The following is a 20,660-nucleotide window of genomic DNA, read 5'->3' as shown; positions in this document are numbered from 1 at the left end:
TTCCTCTGTCCATTCCTGCTGAAAAGTACGATATTCTTCATCTTTTTTTTCTTTTAGCCATCTTCTTCGTCAAAAGGGTTTCTGCAATTAGCTAGCTGACTACTTGATAAAAAGGAGGGAAGTTTACTTCCTGACCTCACAACGACCCGTGTACATTATGCACTATCTAATAAAAATTTGGTGTTGTCCCGGAGGACAGCTGTGATTGGCTCCAGCCACCTGCAACCATGAACATGAGCAGTAGGAAATGAATGGATTGTAATATATGAGAATGTTTTATATTTTTAACATTATTTTTTTTATTAAAGATTTGTCTGCGAGCCAGATGCATCCATCAAAAGAGCCACATCTGGCTTGCGAGCCATAGGTTCCCAACCCCTGACATAACCCATACTTTAGAGTACATGAGTTGAAAGTCTAATCACTGGCTTGCCATTTAATAGAATTAAGAAAAAAATCTCAAATGAATAATCCAAAGCCTGCTACCATTTATATTAGGGGATGGGATGGGGAACAATTTTTTCTCTTCCTTTAAGAGTTACCTGGTTACCAGAAATGTTCGTTTCAATTCAGTTTCCACCTCGGAGCAATTTTTTTCTTTACATTTGGTTAAAGCTTCAGTTCCTCTTTGCTTCTTCTGACCACCTTGAAGATTAATAAACAAAACAGTGCATTTAAATTCTTTAATTTATTTTCTGCTCTGGGCCTTAACTCACAAAATATTTTTCTGACTTCAAAAAACACCTAAAATAGGCCCTGGCTGGTTGGCTCAGTGGTAGAACATCAGCCTGGCATGTAGAAGTCCTGGGTTCGATTTGCAGCTGAGGCTCACAGGAGAAATGCCCATCTGTTTCTCTACCCTTTCCCCTCTCCTTTCTCTCTATCTTTCTCTTCTCATTTCAGCCAAGGCTCCATGAGAGCAAAGATGGCCCTGGCACTGAGGATGGCTCCATGGCCTCCGCCTCAAGCGCTAGAATGGCTCCAGTTGGGTCTGAGCATCACTCCCTGGTGGGTATACCAGGTGGATCATAGTCAGGTACATGCAGGAGTCTGTCTGTCTGCCTCCCCCCTGCTTCTCACTTCCACACAGGTAGTCACCTTTTTCTTTCCACCATTTTTTAAAAACCATGTGCTGTTATGACAATCACCCACCTGCTTTCCAACAGGCTTTGCAGAACAAAGGTGACTATTTCCTAAGGAACAAGATTCGACTGAAAAAGTTGCTGCGTCTATGGTGTGTGGCTCCAAGCTAGGGTACTAGATTAGGAAGAGTCAGGAGACATCTCTGACACCAGCTGTGAGACCCTCAGAAAAGGAAGGGGCCAGACTTGCCGAAGGTCACTTCTGAGCCCCCAGAATCTATAATTCCACAGGCTACTCTCCTCATTCTGGAAGCATCTGTGGAAACTTCCAGAGAAACCCAGTCCAGTGCTTATATCAGGAAGCAGCTAATTTTCTTCCCTGCTGCTCTCTGAGACAAGAGTAAAGGAAGGCTAAGACATGTGAAGATGCCTTCACAGAGGATCAGTGGATTAGAGATCAGGAGGCTATCTCTGTGTTTGAAATCAGAAGATGAGCTGGAAGAGAAGGGTTTGATTTGGAAGAGGAGGACCCTGGAGCTCACCTTGATATTGTCAAAGAGGTGGGCAGGTGAGGCCACTTTAGCTGGCGCCCTAGGATAGACTGAATGGGGGCACCAATGGGGCCCAACAAGGGGATGATGACAGCAGCCGCCCAAGGAAGAGAGGACAAGTCCTCAGTGTGTGCCCTGTGCTTGCAGCAATCTGACACATCTGAGCTGACCGAAACCTTCACAATCATCTGAGCTATCCTCCACTTTTTCCCAGTGAAACGAGAGAAATAATATGTCTGATGGAAAATGTGACAGACCACCGCCTCCCCCGCCCCAACCACGTGACCTCAGACCAGGTGTGATGGGTAAGATGAATACTCCTAGATGGAATTGAAGGCAACTCTAAAAGTTAGCTTTCAGGGACATTCAGAAACTGACAATGGTTCCCTGAATAGAAGGTGATAGAAGAAAGGGACACAAAGGAAACTACTCTGTGTCTAATCTTGGTTGGAGATTGGCAGCACTACACAAAGTAGAGCATTTGCCTTGGAGTCAGACCATCCGCATCCAGCCAAGTCTATGGTCTGTTGCTTATCATTTGTGTGGCTTTATAGGCAAGTCAATGAACTTCCCTAATCTTTATTTTGCAGATAACACATTAGAAATTTTAATAAGCGACCCTGGCCAGTTTGCTCATTGGTAGAGCATCGGCCCAGCATGTGGATGTCCCAGGTTCAATTCCTAGTCAGGGCACACAGGAGAAACAACCATCTGCTTCCCCTCTCTCTTCCCCTCTTTCAGCCATGGCTCGATTGGCTCAAGCGAGTTGGTCTTATGTGCTGAGGATGGCTTCATGGCCTCGCCTCAGGTGCTAAAAGATGGCTTTGGTTGCAACAGAGCAATGGTCCCAGATGAGCAGAGCAGTGGGCTTGCTGGGTGTGACCTAGTCGGCATGTGAGAGTCTGTCTCTCTGCCTCCCATCCTCTCACAAAAATAAAAAAAAATTTTTTTTAAATAAAAGAAATTTTAATAACCTACCTCAATATAGCTCTTGTGAAACTCCCAAAAAAGGTGTGTTCAGAGGAGCCTGGTAGTACTCTAAAATATTGAAGAAACATCAACAGTGTTCCTTATTATTACCTATTAAAATAGTGCCAGTGAAATGTGCATTTCTTACAAGGAATAATGTGATAATTTCAGAATAATGAATAATAAAATAATTAGATTTCTTTGCCAAGTATTCCAAAGTACCCACATGAATCAAGATGTCTAATATAGGCAATACTGGGGTCTTCAGATTGTGACACGGTTCCGTTCCTACAATAATGCCTTAACCCAAATTTTGGTGTAAGTCAAAACACCCCCTAGCCTAACACAAATGGAACACTTATGCTTTTAACAGTCCAAAATGGCGTAGGTAAGCATACTAGGGGACACCAAGTCCCTCACTCATACACCCCATTACTGCATATTCTTCCACTGTGCGTGACCAAACTAGTTCGCCACGTAGTCTATAAGTACAATGTTAACAATGCAAGCAAAAACACTCACTTCTCAATTTTTTAAAGTTTTTATGAGAGTGAGCATCATAAATTCAAAACGTCATATGTCGAGACCATCATAACCCACGGACCCCTGTATCTCTAGAGTGAAGAAACCAGGTCAGCTGTCTGCAGTGTTCTCATTTGAGTGAGAAACAAAGGAGAGAATAAATCAACAGAAAGTTTTTACTATCTCTCTACCAAGGAAAATGCTCAGGCTATTGACAAGACACGGAAAGTTAATGATAGATCTCACATGGCACTTCTTCCCAGTTCTATTCTTTTCTGGCTGTACAGGTGCTTCTGTGACTAATAGTCTTTTTACCAACACCCTCTCAGGAACAACTCTAGGAGACATTCTGGGTAGGAAACTATAGCATGAGCCTTAGTTCTTAATGCAGTTGAAGTGCAAACAGTTTGATGCTGGAGAAAAACTTTGTTGACTTGCCAAAGATCACAGGTGGTGTCCTGTAAGTCAGTGGCCCCCAACCCCCGGGCCGCGGACTGGTACCGGTCCGTGGGCCATTTGGTACTGATCCACAGAGAAAGAATATATAACTTACATTATTTTCATTTTATTTACATTTAATTCTGAACGATGTTTTATTTTTAAAAAATGACCAGATTCCCTCTGTTACAGCCGTCTAAGACTCACTCTTGACGCTTGTCTCGGTCACGTGGTACATTTATCCATCCCACCCTAAAGGCCGGTCCATGAAAATATTTTCTGACATTAAACCAGTCCGTGGCCCAAAAAAGATTGGGGACCACTGCTGTAAGTAATAAACTCTCAAAATGGTGAGATTAGCCTCTGACTGTTTATTTCCCGGGGAACAGATATAAATTGTGATTTAAATTCCTCAGGAATAAAAGCCTTTGGCTGCTCAGCAAGTCCTCCCTCTGGGGAATCTGAAGTCAATGGCCAGTGGCCAATTTGACTCTGAGATTGGATTTGGAGTGCCTTTGAGATGCATAAACACTGAACAAAATATGCAAAAGACATCTGTTGTGATCACCGTGGCCCTAGACATATATCACATAAACACCTGTGTCTGCTCTTAGACAAAGGAGACAGGATGGGGAAGAGAAGCAATCTAACTGGAACGCTGAGCTATTTTCCTGGTTATATAGGGCAGTGGTGAGCTTCAGACCAGCAGCTTAATCATTATAAAAATCATATCTCCATGTAAAAAATGTAGACACTAAGTTTGTGATACCAGCCTAATTCCACAGAGAAATTCTACAAAGAATGCTCAGTAAGAGACATCTATAAAGTGGACCAATTTTTTTGCAGTCAAGATTAAAAGTGCTAGGAGCATAGTCAGTGCCCTCATCCTTCTTGATATGGAAAAGTCACTGCAGGTCCTCCAGGGTGACCGTGGACTCCAACCACATTCCTTCCAGAGCAACCTTTGACGCCACAGTTGGCATCTCTGTTACTTCAGATATACTGCACTCAGTTTCTCATCTGTGCGCCCACTGTAAAGGATTCATCCAAGACATGGATACTTTTTCTTGTATCTTTATATCTTTTCCCTTCAGATAATTCTGTAACCAAAGGTATTTGCTTCTTCTCCCCTAATAGTGTTTCTCCATTGTTGGGCAAATAAAATATATTATGCTCACTTTGTTGAAGATGGTGCTGCCCACATGGAAGCCTGTCGCCCAGGTGATATTAATGTGTATTGGGAGTGGGCTGTGGGCAGGCAGGATCCTTGTAGCCTGGGGCTTGGTTTTGGGACTAATCCTTTCTCACTCTTTTTGATGTGGGGTGGTGCAATCCCATCATGCCCCAGATAAGTGACTTTGTATTAGAGACTTCCCTATTTTGTATATTGGATTAAAGGTTTTGAATCTGCACTATAAAGGGGGTAGACCGGGAACTTGCTCTCTTGGTTCCTGAGATTATCATTAGAGGAGAGAGCAGAGAGGAGAGCAGAAAGAGGCCACATGGAGGAGGCCAGGAGAAGCAGCCAAGATGGCGGAGTGTTGAGTGAGAAGCCAGTTTGTGCAGAGTTTGTGCAGGGAGAAGGAAGGTGTTGGGCAGATAAAATGTATTATGCTCACTTTGTTAAAGATGCCCTCACCCAGGTGATATTAATGTGTGTTGGGGATCGTTGTAGCCTGGGGCTTGGTTTTGGGATTAAGCCTTTCCCACCCTTTTTGATGTGGGGTGGTACAATCCAATCATGCCTCAGAGAAGTGACTTTGTATTAGAGATTTCCCTATTATGTATATTGGATTAAGGGTTTGGATTTCTACACTATAAAATGGGAACGGAGCGGGAGTTTGTGGCTCTTGGTTCCTGAGATTAGCATAAGAGAGCAGAGAAAGTAGAGCCAGCAGCAGAAGGAGGCCACGTGGAGTAGGCCAGGAGAAGCAGCCAAGATGGAGGAGTGCTGAGTGAGATGCCAGTTTGTGCAGAGTTTGTATCTGGGATAAGGAAGGAGATGGGGAACAGAGGTGAATAAGTCTGGTGAGCTAGAAACCTTTGATTCTAGGAAACTCGGATAAGTCAGTAGCTTTGTGAGCACTGAATGTGACTGGGTTTTGGAGCCCAGTGTGTATTTTTACTTGCCCGCCGGGTGCAAAGCTAGAATTAAAGACTATGGCCCACCAGTTTTTGGCTCCGCTGTTTCTTTGCTGACTGTCCGAATCCAATGCGAACCTGCATGGGCCAGGCTGCTGTGATAGTGGCCCTGGCCGTGGCTTCTGGCTTTACAGAAGGAGATGGGGAACAGAGGTGAATAAGTCTGGTGAGCTAGAAACCTTTGATTCTAGGAAACTCGGATAAGTCAGTAGCTTTGTGAGCACTAAATGTGAGTGGGTTTTGGAGCCCAGTGTGTGTTTTTACTTGCCCACCGGGTGCAAGCTAGGATTAAAGATGATGGCGTATCAGTTTTTGGCTTCATTGTTTCTTTACTGACTGTCCGAATCCAATGTGAACCTGCATGTGAATGGCCACGATGGTGGCTCCTGGCTTTATATCCATCTTCCAACTACTATTTCCTTTCTCCCATCCAAGTACTAAGCAGGCCCAACCCTGCTTAGCTTCTGAAATCAGACGGGATCGGGAGTGTTCAGGGTGGTATGGCCATAGACTACTATTTCCTTTCTAATCACACACAAACACAAATATGTAAATACATGAAAATAAACTATAGGGGAGAGTCACATTGTATTGTCTAAGTGGGATAGTGATAGGATTTGTTATTGTGACTACATTTCCAAATTATAAATTTTAGGAAGACAACAAAGTTAAATCAAATGTCTCTGTAAGAAGTCATCAAAGTAGAAAAAAAAAACCCTGCTTTTAATTTGATGGTGGGGGGTGGGAAGCATTATGTATAGATCACTAGCCCTCTTTAAGTATGGTATCTTCAGGAATCCTAGAGCCATACTGCCTGGGTGGGAAACCTGTTTTGTTGTTGTTGGGCAGATAAAATGTATTATGCTCACTTTGTTAAAGAGGCCATTGCCCAGGTGATATTAATGTGTGTTGAGAATCGTTGTAGCCTGAGGCTTGGTTTTGGGATTAAGCCTTTCCCACCCTTTTTTTGCTGTGGGGCGGTACAATCCAATCATGCCTCAGAGAAGTGACTGTATTAGAGACTTCCTTATTTTGTATATTGGATTAGAGGTTGTGAAGCTACAATATAAAATGGGGGCTCTCTTGGTTCCTGAGATTAGCATGAGAGAGCAGAGGAGAGCAGAGAAAGGCCACGTGGAGTAGGCCAGGAGAAGCAGCCAAGATGGCAGAGTGCTGAGAGAGAAGCCAGTTTGTGCAGAGTTTGTATCTGGGAGAAGGAAGGAGATGGGGAACAGAGGTGAATAAGTCTGGTGAGCTAGAAACCTTTGATTCTAGGAAACTCGGATAAGTCAGTGGCTTTGTGAGCACTGAATGTGAGTGGGTTTTGGAGCCCAGTGTGTGTTTTTACTTGCCCGCCGGGTGCAAGCTAGAATTAAAGACTATGGCCCATCAGTTTTTGGCTCTGTTGTTTCTTTGCCGACTGTCTGAATCCAATGTGAACCTGCATGGGCTGGGCTGCTGTGATAGTGGCCCTGGCCATGGTTGCTGGCTTTACAGTTGTATATCACTTGTGTGATGAGCAAGTTATTCAATCTCTCTGTGTCTCAACTTCCATCTATATATAAATAATATTAAGTACTGGTGTTAATCCATAAAATTATTTTATAGGTTCAATAAAGTAACACATGAAAAGTACCTAGTGCCTAAGACATAATAAACATTGCACATAGTAGCTATTATTAGGGCAAACTTGGCTTAAGAAGTTAGTTTGTTTCAGCCTGACCAGGTGGTGGTGCAGTGGATAGAACGTGGGGCTGGGATGTGGAGGACCCAGGTTTGAAACCCCGAGGTTACCGGCTTGAGTATGGACTCATCTGGTTTGAGCATATCTCACCAGCTTGAGCCCAAGGTCACTGGCTTGAGCAAGGGGTCACTCGGTCTGCTGTAGCCCCCCCCCCCCAGTCAAGGTACATATGAGAAAGCAATCAATGAACAGCTAAGAAGCCGCAATGAAGAATTGATGCTTCTCATCTCTCTCCTGTCCTGTCTGTCTGTCCCTATCTGTCCCTCTCTCTGTCTCTCTCTGTCTCTGTCACACACACAAAAAAAGTTAGCTTGTTTCAACAAAGATACTTGAAAGGTAGAATTAAAGAGCTATACGTATGTGAGACACACTGAGGCTTGGCACAGCACATAGTACACAGTAAAAGAAGAAAGAAACCCTAACTATCATGGCATAGACACATGCTCAGTTAGCTGAATGATCCTGCAAAACAGCTCCCATCTCTTATGGCCACAGCTGCAAGGAGGTCCAATGGTGAGGGAGCAATAGGAGCCACATTATTTCACCGATCACATAATGTCACCTTGACTAATGGCAGGGCAACAGTGTCCTAAACCTGTGAAGGTCAGCATATTATCTGAACATAGAGTACTTAAAAAGACAGTGGTACAAGGCATCTCTCTTGAACATACACATACAATCCTCCCCTCCACACTCCCTACAATGTAATCAAGTTCTGTCACTGTAAAAACGTGAGGAAAATGCCAGGAGCATCATCAAATTGTGAGTGACAAAGTGCTTAGAGATGACCTTGTTCAGTCCCACTTGTTGGATGAGGGTGCGGATGAGGAAAATGAGGACGGTGTGGCATTGCTGGCAGAAAGTTGCCTTAAGTGCCAGGTCTGCCTAGTGGCAGAGCCAGACTCAGAGGCCAGTTTCCTGATTCTAACTTCTCACGGTGCTACTTCACCTCCCATTCCCCTCCCCCACCCACCTCAGAATCTTAATCCCATCACAAATCTCTGCATCTCTGGAAGGCATCCCTTCCCTGGGGTGCCACACCTCAGGATTTCTACACCGTGTTGGCTGCTGCCACCTAGGAAATTAAAAGTGAGTGTTTAAGTGTTACCTTGGGAGAGTAGCCATGCATCGCCATCCTGTTCAATGTGCAACTACTTAATGAATCATCCTTAGTGCTCAGTTTGCCAGTTAGGAGAACTATTCATATCCTAGATAGTAAGGTGATACTAATCTGACCTTTGTTGTTAAACTCATCCTTCTGCTTTTTCTATGAAATATTGTCAGAGAAATATTCAAACTGTGAGGTTCAAAAATACTGATCTAGGGAAGATTGACTAGTTGCTGAGATGCAGCATGATATCTAATTCTTTTCAAGGTGCTAGTAAGAAGGAACGCATCTACTTTGTTCCCAATGTTGCAGACACGAGAATAACAGACCGCTGACTCGGGTTCAAAGCGTCAAAACCTATTAACCCAAGTCCATTGTGAATTGTACTTTCACTTTCTCCTGATCACTCGTTTCATTGTTTAAAAGCCTGATACTAGTAGATGAAAACAAAATAGCCTTTCATTTCTTTAACCTTGATTACTTGAAGGCCTTCACTAAACCAGAAACACTCATAAACTAGATCGCTTAGGTCCTAGTAACTTCACTGATGGGCTATAGAAATAATGAAAATACTGACAAACAGTAACTGTCCAGGTTGACTTCCTACTCAATTAAAACCAGACTCCAAGAATTTTCAGTCCAAAACAGAATAAATGAAAATAATCATGGGTGATTTTTCTAAGCAGAGCATTTAGAAGTTGTCCTATTGCAGCATGGAAACATTTTTTCAGGTGCATCATTATATATTGTGCCACATAAAGATATGACTGTTTCCATTTTGCTATTATTTACAAATTTTAAAGGTTCTTCTGAATAATCTTAGAGCCCTGAGTATTTCTCCACAGACTTGATATTTTAAAGATGCCGGGGATAGCACAGTGATTTAAATACTTGGGCTAGGAGACAGTCTTAGGTTCAAAATCCCAGTTCTACCACTTGCCATGTGTGTGACCTTATGTGAGTTTCCTAACATTTCTAAGCAGCCGGTGCCTCATCTCTGAAATGTTAATAATAATACTAATTTTAGTGTAGAGTTGTTGTGAGAATTGAATATAATGAAAGTTTGGCACATAGCACATTGCTTGTCCTGTAGTAAATGATTTCAATAACAGTTAGTTGCTATCGTCATCATTATCACCACCACCATCATTATCACTCACATGGTTACCAGTATAAAATCTTCAATCACATGGAGAAGCTAGAGAACAGAGAGGAAGCTTTCAGGTGGTTCTGATATAGTGGACAGTGGCATTGTTGACAGGACTGAAAAATACACTAGCTTTTAATTCAGAATGTCCAAGTTCAAATCCAAGACCTATGTGACCATTAGACAGTATTTAGCTTCACTGGTCTTCAGTTTCGTCACCTGTAAAATGGAGATAATAATAGGAAACTTGCAGATTGGTGTGAATATTAAATGAGATAGTGACACTGAAAGCATCAAGTCTGATATATGGTAGCCAGGGCACGAACATGTCTCCCCTTGCCCTGTGGCTATTTTAGGGCTCTTACAGAAGAGTAAGGTAGCAAACCTTGATCCATGGCACTCTGGGAACCCAGCTTCATCATTCTCATCTTTTATTCCATAATTTCAAATATAAAACAGAAAAGGCCCTCCTAGATCTCTGCTAAAAATGAGATAAGAAGCCAGGGATACAGTGGCTGAAAAACATTGGGGACAAGAGGGAGAACGACAAACACTAGCAAATTTGCCCATGAGCTACATATTTGTGTAGGGGACCAGGAGAAGCTGGGGGAATGGTGAGAGGTCGGGGTCCGGTGTTCCTGCGGTCAGTGTCCCCAGCTTGATGGCTCACAGCCTCGTGGCTTTTGGCAGATTAAACTGATATATAAATACTCAGTGAAATTTAAAAGCTCTCTGAGATACAAGCAGCATTTTCTTTCCAGGTATTTTGAAAAGATGACATGGTTTGCACACAACATATTTTCCAACTTGAGGCAACATTTGCAGTGTGTTAATGTATTTCAGTCAGTAAGCATAATTGTTAGTGTGTGTGTGTATGTGTGTGCGCGCGCGTGCGCACATACCTTCCTGCCTGAGCGTTAGTTTTTTTATTATTGTTATTTTTTATTGATCTTTAGGGAGAGAGGAAGGGGGGGAGAAAGAGTGAGAAAGAGAGAGAGAGAGAGAGAGAGAGAGAGAGAGAGAAACATCAGTTCTCTGCCCCACCCATTCATGCTATCACTGGTTGATTCTTGTATGTGCCCTGACCGGGAATGGAACCCACACTCTCAGCATGTCATGATGACACTCCAACCAATTGAGGTACCTGTAAATTAGTCATCTTAAAGTGGACAGTTGTTTGGGATATCACACCCCAGAATTATTCACCAGTTAGTCTATAGGGTTAGGTTTGCAGAAGTTAAGGTCAATACACACTTAAATAACTGGGTCTCAGACACAAGCCACACACTCACATGCACACACATGAGCCCCACCACCACTCACCCAAATTATTTGTGGTATTTACTTGCTTAAGACACAATCAGAATATGTACTGTTTCCAGCACACACACAAAACTTTAACAGCTTCTAACCCCTACTTTCAATGCCACAACCGAATGATCCACCCTAAAGCCACAAGCCCAGAACGCCAAGCCTTGTTTTTCTCTTCTGAGAAGAGAGCCGTGTGCACCCCCTAGTGTTTCAAGAGCGGTAATTGCACTCCCACGCCTTTAGTTTTATCCTGTTTACTAACAATACTAGCGAGGCAGTGGCCACTCTCGAGTGTCAAATTCAAGGACATTTGGGCTACAATGTGGAGGTTTAGTTGCAGCTAGTGAAGCACTGTAAAGTGTTTGGGTTTGTGGAGCATACAGCTTCTTGTGTTTGGCGTATCTTAGTTAGTGTTTCCTTTTCCCCCACACAGCTGGTGATGTGAAAAGGGCCAATGGCCCCCTCCACTTGCCCCAAGCCCCATCCCAAATTTTCCCACGCCAAAGACCTTGCCTCATCTCTGCCAAGCTTCCTCTCTGATCTGTATCTATGATCAAGGAAATGATGTAGTGCGGTGAGAAAGATGATCCCGGACGGTCAAATCCCTGGGAACCCAGGAAAGTCCCATGTTTTGGTTCAACTACCAAAGTTCATTCCTAGCTCTTGCTGTGGATCTCCCAGGAGCTTGTCTTATTGATACTTTAAGGCCTTAATATACAACTTGGCCACACCAAACAGAGAGCCCCACCGCCACTCACCCAGATTATTTGTGGTATTCACTTGCTTAAGACACAACCAGAGAAATGACCACTTAATGTACTGTTTCCAGTGGTCACTCTCACTGTACACACACTCCTCTAACAGCCATGCAGTCAGTGCCTAGACAAGGAGCTTCTTAAAGCAGGGATGAAATTTCTTCATGAATTATTCATCCTAGCACCTAGCACAGGGCCCAATACATATACTGCTCACAAAAATTAGGGGATATTTTATAACTTTATATTCATTTTGAAATATCCCCTAATTTTTGTGCGCAGTATACTTAGGACTGGATTGTGTCCCTTTCCAAATCCATATGTTGATGCCGTAACCCCCAAAGTGACTGCATTTGGAGGTAGGTCCTTTAATAAGGTAATTAAGGTGGAATGAGATCATAAGGGTGGGACCATAATCTAATAGAACTGGTTTCTTACAGGAAGAGGAAGAGACACCAGAGATTTCTCTCTCCTGATGGGCACAGAGAAGCCAGTTAAGAACACAGCAAAGGTGGCTTTGTATAAGCCAGGAAGACAGGCCTCACTAGAAACAACCTTGCTTGCACCTTTATCGTGGACTTCCAACCTCCAGAACTGTGAGAAAATAGTTTTCTGTTGCTTAAGTTGCTCAGCCTGTGGTATTTTGTTACAGCAGCCTGAGCAGACTGATACTGAGAAGAGAGTTCTTTAATGACATTTCTACGACCAGACCATAACATGGTTCTAAATTCAGAAGAAGGAGGAAGGACAGAAACTAGCATGTCTTGAGAGCTGATGAATGTGGCAGCACTGTGCCAACTGCTTCTTCAACACAGTCACCAACTGTCTTCTTAGCCAAGAAGCACTCCTGGGGACAGATCTGTGCATCCACCCAAGCACCCACAGGTGCTGCACTTCCCCTGTATTGTTTTGCCTGCTAGAACTTTCCCAGCTGCCACTGTCAGTTATCTCATGAGTAGGTGAGCTTGAAGTCAACTTTTTACTAGGTGACATGACATTTGGTAGCACACAGCTCTCCTGTGCCCCCAGGGGTTGCTCCTCAACTTCCCCAGAAACATCTGCAAGCACCCAGGAGTGACCACTATGTCTCTCACCCTGTGTTGGACATTATGGCCTTTGTTTCATTTTGATCAACAAAATTCAGTGAGAAAAACCCAGCTTCCTGTGAGGCATGAGCCAAAACCAGTGTCAGGTTTTCAGCATGAACCTTGGCTTTCTCTTCAATAACAGACATCAGACCACCTGCAAAAACATATCCACGATTACCAAGGACTTTTTTTTTTTTTTTAAATAAATATTCACTACAGATCTGTAACGAAAGACAGGCTGTTGCCTCTGGACTTCAAGTGGGCCAATGAGAACCTTTCCATCTCTGATCACGGAAGCGAGGCATGTAGGTAAGAGTGGAGAATGGGCGGCCTCACGTCCTGGGCAGGGCTCGCCAGAAGCTGCTGGCCTCGACCCTGAGTGCGCTGCACCAGGCACTGGGGGCGAGGCCTTGAGCAAGTGACTCCAACTCTTCATGTCTCAGTTTTCTTGTTTCAAAATTAGTGATGATAAACCATAGTGAGGATTAAGAGGGGTAATAGATGCAAAGCACTTTCTTTCTTTCTTTCTTTCTTTCTTTCTTTCTTTCTTTCTTTCTTTTTTCTTTTTTGTATTTTTGTATTTTTCTGAAGCTGGAAACGGGGAGAGACAGTCAGACAGACTCCTGCTTGCGCCCGACCGGGATCCACCCGGCACGCCCACCAGGGGCGACGCTCTGCCCACCAGGGGGCGATGCTCTGCCCCTCCGGGGCCTCGCTCTGCTGCGACCAGAGCCACTCTAGCGCCTGGGGCAGAGTCCAAGGAGCCATCCCCAGCGCCCGGGCCATCTTTGCTCCAATGGAGCCTTGGCTGCGGGAGGGGAAGAGAGAGACAGAGAGGAAGGAGGGGGTGGGGGTGGAGAAGCAAATGGGCACCTCTCCTATGTGCCCTGGCCGGGAATCGAACCCAGGTCCCCCGCACGCCAGGCCAACGCTCTACCGCTGAGCCAACTGGCCAGGGCCGCAAAGCGCTTTCAATAGCAAATACCAAAGCATAAGCATTCAAGAAGTCAGTAGCTGTCTTTCCTTCAGAAAGAGAATAAGAGGAGGGAAAGTGGTTATTCACAAAGTGTAACCTTCTCTCTCTCTCTCTCTCTCTCTCTATATATATATATATATATATATATATATATATATAAGAATATATATATATATATTCTTACATAATTTTCTTTCTGCAGCCTTTTTCATTGGTTTGTTGTAAAGAATTCAGAAGGTATATATGGCAAGATAGTATTTTAAGATTATAATCAACATTTTTTTTCACTTTTTAAAAAGAACTCTCTTGCACAATCAGTTGGAGGCCCTCCCTGAGCCAGGTAAGGGTGAAAGTGGAGAGAAAGAGAAGAAATGTCTCTGGTGGATAAAGTCAAAGTTTTGATTTGTAACTCCTCTACCTGGACAGGAAGTCCACGAATAGACAGCAGAGTTGAGAGAATAAAAGGTGATGTAAGGGTAGAAAGGCAGAGAGCAGCACCGAGAGGGGCTTTGTGCCGTGCCCACTCTTGCCCGGCTCTCAGCCCCCAGGCGGTCTCAGGGGACGACAGGACAGACCACGCGGAAGTCTGCGGCCTGTGGGTGGAATGCAGAGGACAGCAATTGTTACGCATTGCTGGGCAAATCACTGTTTCAAGTGTGAAACAAGTGTGTTTGGGTTTGCTCACTTGTCCTGGGTCAGGGCCATGTGTGTATAGTCTGTGGAAGGATGAGGGTGCTTGTCCTCAGGGCAGCAGATTGCAAACTGTGGGCCGCCTGTCGCCATTGGGAGGGGTGATTGTTTGCTATTGTTTGCTGGAGAAGGGGTGTTTCTGCCAGGCCTGTTTTGCTAGAAAGTGCTGAGGGGCTTGGGAGTCCTGCTGAGGCTGGTGGGGCCTGGGAGCCAGGAGAATGAGTCAAGAGAAGGAGATGAGTCCGTGTTGTGGAACCGGAGACGCGCTCGGGCCTCGGGCGCCCTGAGTGGGGGGGAAGCAGTTTTCCCTGCCTGTTTGCTCATCCCCTGTTACAAGACTTTAATAAACGGAACGGCCCACCATTTTCTGGCTTCACAATCCCTTTACCGTCGGCCCAAACCCACTGTGAACCTGCATGGCCATGGCGGCGGCCATTGGCCTCGCGTGCATCGACCCCGAATGCTCCAGGGGTTCCTGCAGGAGCAGCGGGCACTAGGGCTGAGGTGGTCTCACACAGCTCCCTGTTTCCCACGAGGCTTGTGGGGCACCCGGATATTTCCCAGAAGGTGTTAGAAGTCCTCGGGGAGAACCAGCCTAGTGAAGCTTGGAACCAGGAAGGAGGCACCAGCATCAGTCTAGTCGGCCAACTCCTTCGGAGGCCAGACGGGAATCTGGGCACCTTAGCAAGGACAGTTAGTGATGAAGACTGATGCTGCCCCCCTCTTAATCCAGCACCAGCATGAAAGCTTCTTGGAGGTTACATAAAACTCTGGATAAAGAAGTAGGGTGCTAAATTAGCTCAGCTCAGGATCACCATACATGGGCTGCAGGTTGTTCTTTGCAGCCAGCCCAGGGAGCAGCCAGAGGTGAAAACCTAGTGTGTGCTGCACTGTCATAGCACTGTCATAGCACTGTCATAGCACTGTCATAGCACTGTCATAGCACTGTCATAGCACTGTCATAGCACTGTCATAGCACTGTCATAGCACTGTCATAGCACTGTCATAGCACTGTCATAGCACTGTCATAGCACTGTCATAGCACTGTCATAGCACTGGTGCTGGCTGTGACTGCCCCGGTCTGGTCATAGCACTGGTGCTGGCCGTGTTGCCCTGGTCTGGTCATAGCACTGGTGCTGGCCGTGACTGCCCCGGTCTGGTCATAGCACTGGTGCTGGCCGTGACTGCCCTGGTCTGGTCATAGCACTGGTGCTGGACGTGGCTGCCCCGGTCTGGTCATAGCACTGGTGCTGGCCGTGACTGCCCTGGTCTGCTCATAGCACTGGTGCTGGCCGTGTTGCCCTGGTCTGGTCATAGCACTGGTGCTGGACGTGGCTGCCCCGGTCTGGTCATAGCACTGGTGCTGGCCGTGACTGCCCTGGTCTGGTCATAGCACTGGTGCTGGCCGTGGCTGCCCTGGTCTGGTCATAGCACTGGTGCTGGCCGTGTTGCCCTGGTCTGGTCATAGCACTGGTGCTGGACGTGGCTGCCCCGGTCTGGTCATAGCACTGGTGCTGGCCGTGACTGCCCCGGTCTGGTCATAGCACTGGTGCTGGCCGTGTTGCCCTGGTCTGGTCATAGCACTGGTGCTGGCCGTGTTGCCCCGGTCTGGTCATAGCACTGGTGCTGGCTGTGACTGCCCCGGTCTGGTCATAGCACTGGTGCTGGCCGTGACTGCCCCGGTCTGGTCATAGCACTGGTGCTGGCCGTGACTGCCCTGGTCTGGTCATAGCACTGGTGCTGGCCGTGGCTGCCCTGGTCTGGTCATAGCACTGGTGCTGGCCGTGTTGCCCTGGTCTGGTCATAGCACTGGTGCTGGACGTGGCTGCCCCGGTCTGGTCATAGCACTGGTGCTGGCCGTGACTGCCCCGGTCTGGTCATAGCACTGGTGCTGGCCGTGTTGCCCTGGTCTGGTCATAGCACTGGTGCTGGCCGTGACTGCCCTGGTCTGGTCATAGCACTGGTGCTGGACGTGGCTGCCCCGGTCTGGTCATAGCACTGGTGCTGGCCGTGGCTGCCCTGGTCTGGTCATAGCACTGGTGCTGGCCGTGTTGCCCTGGTCTGGTCATAGCACTGGTGCTGGCCGTGACTGCCCTGGTCTGGTCATAGCACTGGTGCTGGCCGTGTTGCCCCGGTCTGGTCATAGCACTGGTGCTGGACGTGGCTGCCCCGGTCTGGTCATAGCACTGGTGCTGGACGTGGCTGCCCCGGTCTGGTCATAGCACTGGTGCTGGCCGTGTTGCCCTGGTCTGGTCATAGCACTGGTGCTGGACATGGCTGCCCCGGTCTGGTCATAGCACTGGTGCTGGACATGGCTGCCCCGGTCTGGTCATAGCACTGGTGCTGGACGTGGCTGCCCTGGTCTGGTCATAGCACTGGTGCTGGCCGTGTTGCCCCGGTCTGGTCATAGCACTGGTGCTGGCCGTGTTGCCCTGGTCTGGTCATAGCACTGGTGCTGGACGTGGCTGCCCCGGTCTGGTCATAGCACTGGTGGTGGCCGTGTTGCCCTGGTCTGGTCATAGCACTGGTGCTGGCCGTGTTGCCCTGGTCTGGTCATAGCACTGGTGCTGGCCGTGACTGCCCTGGTCTGGTCATAGCACTGGTGCTGGCCGTGACTGCCCTGGTCTGGTCATAGCACTGGTGCTGGCCGTGTTGCCCCGGTCTGGTCATAGCACTGGTGCTGGCCGTGTTGCCCTGGTCTGGTCATAGCACTGGTGCTGGCCGTGACTGCCCTGGTCTGGTCATAGCACTGGTGCTGGCCGTGTTGCCCTGGTCTGGTCATAGCACTGGTGCTGGACGTGGCTGCCCCGGTCTGGTCATAGCACTGGTGCTGGACGTGGCTGCCCCGGTCTGGTCATAGCACTGGTGCTGGCCGTGTTGCCCTGGTCTGGTCATAGCACTGGTGCTGGCCGTGTTGCCCTGGTCTGGTCATAGCACTGGTGCTGGACGTGGCTGCCCTGGTCTGGTCATAGCACTGGTGCTGGCCGTGTTGCCCTGGTCTGGTCATAGCACTGGTGCTGGCTGTGACTGCCCTGGTCTGGTCATAGCACTGGTGCTGGCCGTGTTGCCCTGGTCTGGTCATAGCACTGGTGCTGGCTGTGACTGCCCTGGTCTGGTCATAGCACTGGTGCTGGCCGTGACTGCCCTGGTCTGGTCATAGTACTGGTGGTGGCCGTGTTGCCCTGGTCTGGTCATAGCACTGGTGCTGGCCGTGTTGCCCTGGTCTGGTCATAGCACTGGTGCTGGCCGTGACTGCCCTGGTCTGGTCATAGCACTGGTGCTGGCCGTGACTGCCCTGGTCTGGTCATAGCACTGGTGCTGGCCGTGTTGCCCCGGTCTGGTCATAGCACTGGTGCTGGCCGTGTTGCCCTGGTCTGGTCATAGCACTGGTGCTGGCCGTGACTGCCCTGGTCTGGTCATAGCACTGGTGCTGGCCGTGTTGCCCTGGTCTGGTCATAGCACTGGTGCTGGACGTGGCTGCCCCGGTCTGGTCATAGCACTGGTGCTGGACGTGGCTGCCCCGGTCTGGTCATAGCACTGGTGCTGGCCGTGTTGCCCTGGTCTGGTCATAGCACTGGTGCTGGCCGTGGCTGCCCTGGTCTGGTCATAGCACTGGTGCTGGCCGTGTTGCCCTGGTCTGGTCATAGCACTGGTGCTGGACGTGACTGCCCTGGTCTGGTCATAGCACTGGTGCTGGCCGTGACTGCCCTGGTCTGGTCATAGCACTGGTGCTGGCCGTGTTGCCCTGGTCTGGTCATAGCACTGGTGCTGGACGTGGCTGCCCCGGTCTGGTCATAGCACTGGTGCTGGACGTGGCTGCCCTGGTCTGGTCATAGCACTGGTGCTGGCCGTGTTGCCCTGGTCTGGTCATAGCACTGGTGCTGGCCGTGACTGCCCCGGTCTGGTCATAGCACTGGTGCTGGCCGTGTTGCCCTGGTCTGGTCATAGCACTGGTGCTGGACGTGGCTGCCCCGGTCTGGTCATAGCACTGGTGCTGGACGTGGCTGCCCTGGTCTGGTCATAGCACTGGTGCTGGACGTGGCTGCCCCGGTCTGGTCATAGCACTGGTGCTGGACGTGGCTGCCCTGGTCTGGTCATAGCACTGGTGCTGGCCGTGTTGCCCTGGTCTGGTCATAGCACTGGTGCTGGACGTGGCTGCCCCGGTCTGGTCATAGCACTGGTGCTGGCCGTGTTGCCCCGGTCTGGTCATAGCACTGGTGCTGGACGTGGCTGCCCCGGTCTGGTCATAGCACTGGTGCTGGACGTGGCTGCCCCGGTCTGGTCATAGCACTGGTGCTGGACGTGGCTGCCCCGGTCTGGTCATAGCACTGGTGCTGGACGTGGCTGCCCCGGTCTGGTCATAGCACTGGTGGTGGCCGTGTTGCCCTGGTCTGGTCATAGCACTGGTGCTGGCCGTGACTGCCCTGGTCTGGTCATAGCACTGGTGCTGGCCGTGACTGCCCTGGTCTGGTCATAGTACTGGTGCTGGCCGTGTTGCCCTGGTCTGGTCATAGCACTGGTGCTGGCCGTGTTGCCCTGGTCTGGTCATAGCACTGGTGCTGGCCGTGACTGCCCTGGTCTGGTCATAGTACTGGTGCTGGCCGTGTTGCCCTGGTCTGGTCATAGCACTGGTGCTGGCCATGACTGCCCTGGTCTGGTCATAGCACTGGTGCTGGCCGTGTTGCCCTGGTCTGGTCATAGCACTGGTGCTGGCCGTGGCTGCCCTGGTCTGGTCATAGCACTGGTGCTGGCCGTGACTGCCCCGGTCTGGTCATAGCACTGGTGCTGGACGTGGCTGCCCCGGTCTGGTCATAGCACTGGTGCTGGCCGTGTTGCCCTGGTCTGGTCATAGCACTGGTGCTGGACATGGCTGCCCCGGTCTGGTCATAGCACTGGTGCTGGCCGTGTTGCCCTGGTCTGGTCATAGCACTGGTGCTGGACGTGGCTGCCCCGGTCTGGTCATAGCACTGGTGCTGGCCGTGTTGCCCTGGTCTGGTCATAGCACTGGTGCTGGCCGTGACTGCCCTGGTCTGGTCATAGCACTGGTGCTGGCCGTGGCTGCCCCGGTCTGGTCATAGCACTGGTGCTGGCCGTGTTGCCCCGGTCTGGTCATAGCACTGGTGCTGGCCGTGGCTGCCCTGGTCTGGTCATAGCACTGGTGCTGGCCGTGTTGCCCTGGTCTGGTCATAGCACTGGTGCCGGCCGGGGTTGCCCTGGTCTGGTCATAGCACTGGTGCTGGCCGTGTTGCCCTGGTCTGGTCATAGCACTGGTGCTGGCCGTGGCTGCCCCGGTCTGGTCATAGCACTGGTGCTGGCCGTGGCTGCCCCGGTCTGGTCATAGCACTGGTGCTGGCCGTGACTGCCCCGGTCTGGTCATAGCACTGGTGCTGGCCGTGGCTGCCCTGGTCTGGTCATAGCACTGGTGCCGGCCGGGGTTGCCCCGGTCTGGTCATAGCACTGGTGCTGGCTGTGACTGCCCCGGTCTGGTCATAGCACTGGTGCTGGCTGTGACTGCCCTGGTCTGGTCATAGCACTGGTGCTGGCCGTGTTGCCCCGGTCTGGTCATAGCACTGGTGCTGGCCGTGTTGCCCCGGTCTGGTCATAGCACTGGTGCTGGCCGTGTTGCCCCGGTCTGGTCATAGCACTGGTGCTGGCCGTGTTGCCCCGGTCTGGTCATAGCACTGGTGCTGGCCGTGTTGCCCCGGTCTGGTCATAGCACTGGTGCTGGCCATGTTGCCCCGGTCTGGTCATAGCACTGGTGCTGGCCGTGGCTGCCCCGGTCTGGTCATAGCACTGGTGCTGGCCGTGTTGCCCCGGTCTGGTTATAGCACTGGTGCTGGCCGTGTTGCCCTGGTCTGGTCATAGCACTGGTGCTGGCCGTGGCTGCCCTGGTCTGGTCATAGCACTGGTGCCGGCCGGGGTTGCCCTGGTCTGGTCATAGCACTGGTGCCGGCCGGGGTTGCCCTGGTCTGGAAGGGCGCTTTCTCCAGTTTGCACAATGGTGCCATGGCCTCCTGGCAGAGTGACTGAGCCAACCAGATTCCTCTGAACTGGCTGAAGAAACTTCAGCACAGATAGGGGCTCGCTGTAGAAATTAATTCATTGTATGTAAAAATGAAGTTACATTTCTTATGTGA

At 49.2% G+C, this 20,660-nt stretch overlaps 1 protein-coding gene across 1 annotated transcript in view; it reads right to left on the bottom strand.

Annotated features, from left to right (window-relative positions):
* Nucleotides 1-594: 594 nt before the first annotated feature.
* RPL22L1 (ribosomal protein L22 like 1) overlaps nt 595-20,660 on the bottom strand; it is a 77,197-nt gene continuing 57,131 nt past the window's right edge. Inside the window, exon 5 of the mRNA XM_066241427.1 lies at nt 595-645. Within this exon, the coding sequence (XP_066097524.1) occupies nt 610-645 (36 nt within the window). The 3' untranslated portion in view covers nt 595-609. The remainder of the gene's footprint in view (nt 646-20,660) is intronic.

Source organism: Saccopteryx bilineata, chromosome 8 (genome assembly GCF_036850765.1).
Source record: "Saccopteryx bilineata isolate mSacBil1 chromosome 8, mSacBil1_pri_phased_curated, whole genome shotgun sequence".
Classification (NCBI taxonomy): Eukaryota; Metazoa; Chordata; class Mammalia; order Chiroptera; family Emballonuridae; genus Saccopteryx; species Saccopteryx bilineata.
The sequence above is the reverse complement of the archived record's forward strand: the minus strand, read 5'-3'. Positions and strand labels throughout refer to the sequence as shown.